Raw genomic sequence first — 5,020 nt, forward strand, 5'->3', positions numbered from 1 at the left:
CAGAGGCGAAAAAGAGCATTGTTCTACACATCCCCCTCCTTAGGTTGGAGTTCCGCCTCGACGAGCGGCGACAACCGGAAACGTCGGCGCTATAAAAAGCCTGCGCTAACCGGCGGTGCCAACCGAAATCTGGGTACCAGCGCATCCCCTCGACATCTGCGGTCTCGAGTCTGCCAAGAGATGCTGATCTCTTCCTTCTTACGCGTCCTTCTCCTGCCTTCCGACTTGGCATTCCCTCGATGTCGAGTCTTCCTCCTACCGAAGGAGGCGATATCCCAATCCCTCGGAACACTACCGCTTCGTCCGCGGTCTCCTGGCATCCTGCGGTCGCACAAACCAGCCAAACAACCACCAGGAACCCGTTTGCGGCTGCTGCTCGGTTCGTCTTTGCGGGTTCCGCGAAAGTCGCGCGGTCCCGAACTTCTTTGGTTCCCCGTACGGGATCGGTCTCCTTACCTCTACCGCCATCGCGCGGATCCAACACCCCGATCTCGTGGGAGCACCTCTCCTCTTCGAGGCGGACTATGGTACCAACTTCCGGATCTCGGTGGGCCTCTTACGAGGAGTTGCGAGCGTCGCATCCGATGCGAGATTCGGAACTCTTCTCCAGGGCACCCTGGTTTCACCCGCAAGGGCTACTTGACACCGCTCTGGTGATGTCCTACGTCGACGCAGGAGGCTGGTTGCCCGGAGGATTCCGGTTGGAGACCATCCAGAGTTGGGACTGGAAAACGCACATTGCCGTGCATTCCTCTTGCCTGAGACGCGACCGTCAGAACGGTGAATCGTTGCACGATGCACGCTCCGCCATGGCGCGGTTGGCCTTTCAGAGGATGAGTCGCACGCTGAGCGATGTTCCAATCCCGCCGGCTCTCCAACTGGACCTCGGTCTGTACCGTACTGACGGAGAGATTTCCTACGCCGAACGGTTAAGCCAACTTGACGTATCCCGCTGGCGCGGCTTCTTCGGTCCGGATACCGGTGCTCTCTGCTGGACGAGGCCAATTATCCTGGCAGAATTCCGGTACATCCGCAAAGGAAGTCGCGGGAATTTCAAAGAGAGTATCCGCTTCGAGAGGCGGTGCCGAAGGCGCTTCGGGTACATGGTACCATACCAGAGCGTGGAGGCGCAGCGCTTTCATCCGCGTCACCTCCAGGGCAGGTATGTTCGCATCCCCAACTGTTGGGGGTCCCTGGAAATGCCAGGAGGTTGCTACGTAGAGCTCCCGCCGTGCGTCTCCTACGTGGGATCCCAACTCATCTCGGATAAAGACTCCGGCTTCTGGGCCGTCTTCGCCTCCGAATGGTGCGCGAAGGTGGCCGCCCATATACTGTAGGAGGTTTGCGACACAGGTCGCTTATGGTTCGTCCCTCCGCCAGTACGCGCGGGAATCCTATCCGTGGATCTGTCAGTCCCCCTCGGGTCATCCTCCAACTATGAAGAGGTACGTCATCTCATCGACCTGATCTCCAGTATCGAGTGGTCGCAAGTTCCTGCCGAGCAGAGTTCTCGGGGCACGCTTCGCGTGGACCTCGCTCCGGGGAGGACGGCACCCAACTCGGGCGATTATGTCTTCTACGACCCGTGGGAAGAACGGTTTATGACATCCTCTGACGAGGTAACCGCCTTCCGGTGATATCCGCGGATCGTGCCGGCATACCATCCACGTGGGTACGTGATGGTGGACGACTACGCCCCTCAACTCGAGGAAGACGAGCCTCTCGTAGACCACACCATCCCCGTGGAAACGTCAAACCCCACCAAGGCGGGAAGTCCCGAAGGGTCGGTGAACGCGCACAACACTGCCGCAGCTACGGCGCCGGTCAATGAACCGGTGGTTCCGGCTTCTTCGCCGGTTGAAGTATCCGCAACTCCTGCGGTGCCAAATCCCATTGTTCCTCCGTCCAGTGGTGCCCCTATTGACGCGGGAGCTACCTCCGAGGTGGAGGGTGTCCCGGTGACAACGGAGCCAGACATACCGGCACCCGCGAGGGAGGCTTCGGGTGACTTTGCGGCCATCGTGGGCTTCCTCCGAGGCATCGGCGTGATCGTTCCACCACACTGGACCATTGAACAGGTGAAGGATTATGCCCACGCGAATTTCGCGGATAATCATTCCCGTAACCTTACGGCTGCGATCGAGCGCCACCACAGGCGTGGCGATCCGGATGATGCACCCGGTCTTGGTGCGATGTAATCCATCCTAACTGGGATGGTATCCGAGCCGCAGCTCGGTCGTCGCACGTTGCGACATATGTCTCTATCTGAGACTTCCCCAACTTAATGCGTTACTTCTTTGCTTCTCACTTCTTCTTCCTCTGAAATAAAGGTCTTCATATTCTTGCTTATGTTCCATCTGTTCTGATGCTGTTACAACTTCGTGTTGATCTCCTGATGCGACAGGTTCTTTCTTCAATTACATGCTGTCCGCTTCCACGTGCGGTAGTTCACTCCCTACCTTGATCGTAGGTTAGCGCGATCGCAATCCTAAAAGTAGGCCTCGCGAAATCCGAGTGAATCGGTGCAACCCAGTGGGGTGATATCCTCGTCCGGAGGTTCCCGTAGACGACCGGCAGCGAGCATGCCCACCATAGCGTGGCTTAGCCCTTCCGTTGGAGGTTCCGTGCGAGTGCGCCGGTGATACCGCAGTATCTGTGAACGCGGGATATGCTCGATGGGTTCGAGAGGATCGCTCGCAGGCGAGTAACCGTACCAACGGATGCGGTAGAATACCGAACCGTCTTCACGGACATCATGTCCCACGACATGGTCGATCACGTACTCGTGCGGAAATGTGCTCGGTTGCACCCACGCTCGTGGTGGTCCATGCGTGATGGTTGAAACTTGCCCTGGTAGGGGAGGTTCCGTTCGCGACAGTCGACGGGATCCACGACGACGTGGTTGCTCCGAGGGGTTCAGTTGCCCATGCGGGTTGTTCACTTCCCGTTCGGCGGTTGTCGTTCCCTGCGCCTTTGCGCTGGTCTCTCTTGGCAGAAGTCGGCCCATAGTTTCCCTGATCCGCTGTGAGCGGCGGAGAGTTACCCGCGGTTGCGCGGCTGGAGTGACGGCATCAGCCGACCGAGTCGGAACATCCGACGCAATGCTCGGCGAGGCTGCCTGCGAAGGCGGCCGCCTATCCCGGAGACGGGCTGGGGTCCCGCTTGGCGCGGCGGCTTGAGTTGCCTTTGCGCCTCGCGGAGGGACGAGCGTCCCATCTCGGTATTGAGTTCCCGAAATAATCTCGGATTTTCCCACTTGCTGTGCCGCTGACTGTCTGGTGGCGGATCCAGGGGTTACTGGTGGTAGCCGCGGTGTCCCACGGTGGGTACCAGCGACCAAATCCTGGCTATTTCCGGGCATTTTTGCCGGCGGCTTTCCGCCCGCACCATGTAGCGGCATCCGCGACGCTCCGTCGTCTGACGGTTTTCTCCCCTCGTCAAACGAGGTGCGCGCGTCCTGTTCCTCTCCCTCCGCACTGCGGAGGTCATTCCCTCCGACTGGAGGCTTCACCACTTCACTACGCGTGAGTATCCGTCCTTGTGGGCGGTGTGCGTAGCTGCCAACCTTCCAGCCATCAGGGCTGGCGACCAGCTCCGATTGCCGGGTCCGCGCGAGCGGAACGTCGGCATCCTTACGTCCCCGTTGGAGAGGGTCACCTGCTTTCGTAGGCGGTTCCATGGTGGCTGCCCTTTCGGGTGGTGCTGCGTCCACTGGTCGTGGTGAGTCGTGCGCGGCGTCAGGCGTGTCCGAATTCGGTCGAACATCCTTGTGCTGAGCACGAGGCGCAATAGCGCTCCCATGGGTGTGTACCGGTGACAGTACCGGGTGATCTCGGCGTCGAGAACCGCGAAGAACGCGACTAGCTACCACATCCCCGTCCTTAGGCGCAAGCACCTAGGGGGCTGAGACGCGAACTGCGGGCCGTTGTCGGATAGAAGTACAACCGGGGGTCCATAGGTAATAACCAATTGGAGACAAAAGCCTTCGCCACTTCGGAGGCAGAAATACTCGCGAGAGGTACAGTCCGGACGAGCTTCGAGAAACGATCTGTGATAACTAACAGATACCGCTTCCGGCGGGGAGTAGCAATGAACTCACCGAGGATGTCAATGGCGACGTATTCCAGCGGGGCCTGTGCGAGGAAGAGCTGTAGCTGCTTTGCATGCTTCCGAAGTCGAACTTGGTTCCGTGCACAAGGCACGCATTCTCGCAAGAGAGCGTAGCAATCCAGCGACATTTCTGGCCAGTAAAAATCCCGACGGAGGGTGGGGTACAACTTCCGCCCTCCGGGGTGTCCACCTAACTTGGAGTGGTGACTCAAGCGTAAAACTCGTCGTTGCAAAGTATGCGGCACCACGATCTGTGGGGTAGACTTGACAGTCCTGACCAAGTATCCTTGGTTGTTCGCCGCGAGCGGGAGTTGTTCTCCACCGTTAATGCGGCTGCGAACCTTCGTGCAGAAGAGATCCAGTTGTTGTTCTCGGATCAATTCCTCGGGGGTAATGACCTCGAAGGAACCCGCAGGGGCTTCCTCTCCAGCTAATACCAAGAGGTCGTCACATAGGTCGTCATCAACCGCTAAATGAGCGGGATCTCCGTCGAGCAAGAAGCACTGTATACCATCTTCGTCGTCGGTAGGAACGGCTTCAGAAGCCGACCCGAGTCGGGAAAAGGCATCGGCCTGCGTATTGAGCGAGCCCTTTTTGTAAATAATGTTGTAGTCGAACTCGGATAGCGCAGCCTCCAGCGCATGAGACGCCCGGAGGGTTCCGTGATTGAGAGCAACCACCGCAGAGCGGAATGGTCCGTATATACCGTAAAAGGAGCCCCCAAGAGATAGGGACGTAGCGTTTGCAGGGACCAAACAACCGCGAGGCACTCCTTTTCCGAGACGGAGTAGTTCCTCTCGTGGTCGTTCAGCGAACGGGACCACAACCCGATTGGTCGGGGCTCCCCCTCAGGGGTTGTCTGAAATAACGCGCATCCGACTTGATGATTGCTGGCGTCGGTGTCGAGTGA

The 5,020-nt window shown here is 58.7% G+C and overlaps 3 protein-coding genes across 3 annotated transcripts; 2 read left to right on the forward strand and 1 right to left on the reverse strand.

The window, feature by feature from the left end:
* Positions 1 to 239: 239 nt before the first annotated feature.
* Positions 240 to 1,337, forward strand: CHC_T00002379001 (hypothetical protein). Its single transcript, XM_005713443.1, has one exon. The coding sequence runs from the start codon at positions 240 to 242 to the stop codon at positions 1,335 to 1,337; it is 1,098 nt and encodes a 365-aa protein (XP_005713500.1).
* Positions 1,338 to 1,424: 87 nt separating this feature from the next.
* Positions 1,425 to 1,664, reverse strand: CHC_T00002380001 (hypothetical protein). Its single transcript, XM_005713444.1, has one exon. It carries the CDS (start codon positions 1,662 to 1,664, stop codon positions 1,425 to 1,427), a length of 240 nt encoding a protein of 79 aa, XP_005713501.1.
* A 15-nt stretch (positions 1,665 to 1,679) lies between these two features.
* On the forward strand, positions 1,680 to 2,198 carry CHC_T00002381001 (hypothetical protein). Its single transcript, XM_005713445.1, has one exon. The coding sequence runs from the start codon at positions 1,680 to 1,682 to the stop codon at positions 2,196 to 2,198; it is 519 nt and encodes a 172-aa protein (XP_005713502.1).
* Positions 2,199 to 5,020: the final 2,822 nt, after the last annotated feature.

This window comes from Chondrus crispus, genomic scaffold, assembly GCF_000350225.1.
Source record: "Chondrus crispus Stackhouse genomic scaffold, scaffold_137, whole genome shotgun sequence".
Taxonomy (NCBI): Eukaryota; Rhodophyta; class Florideophyceae; order Gigartinales; family Gigartinaceae; genus Chondrus; species Chondrus crispus.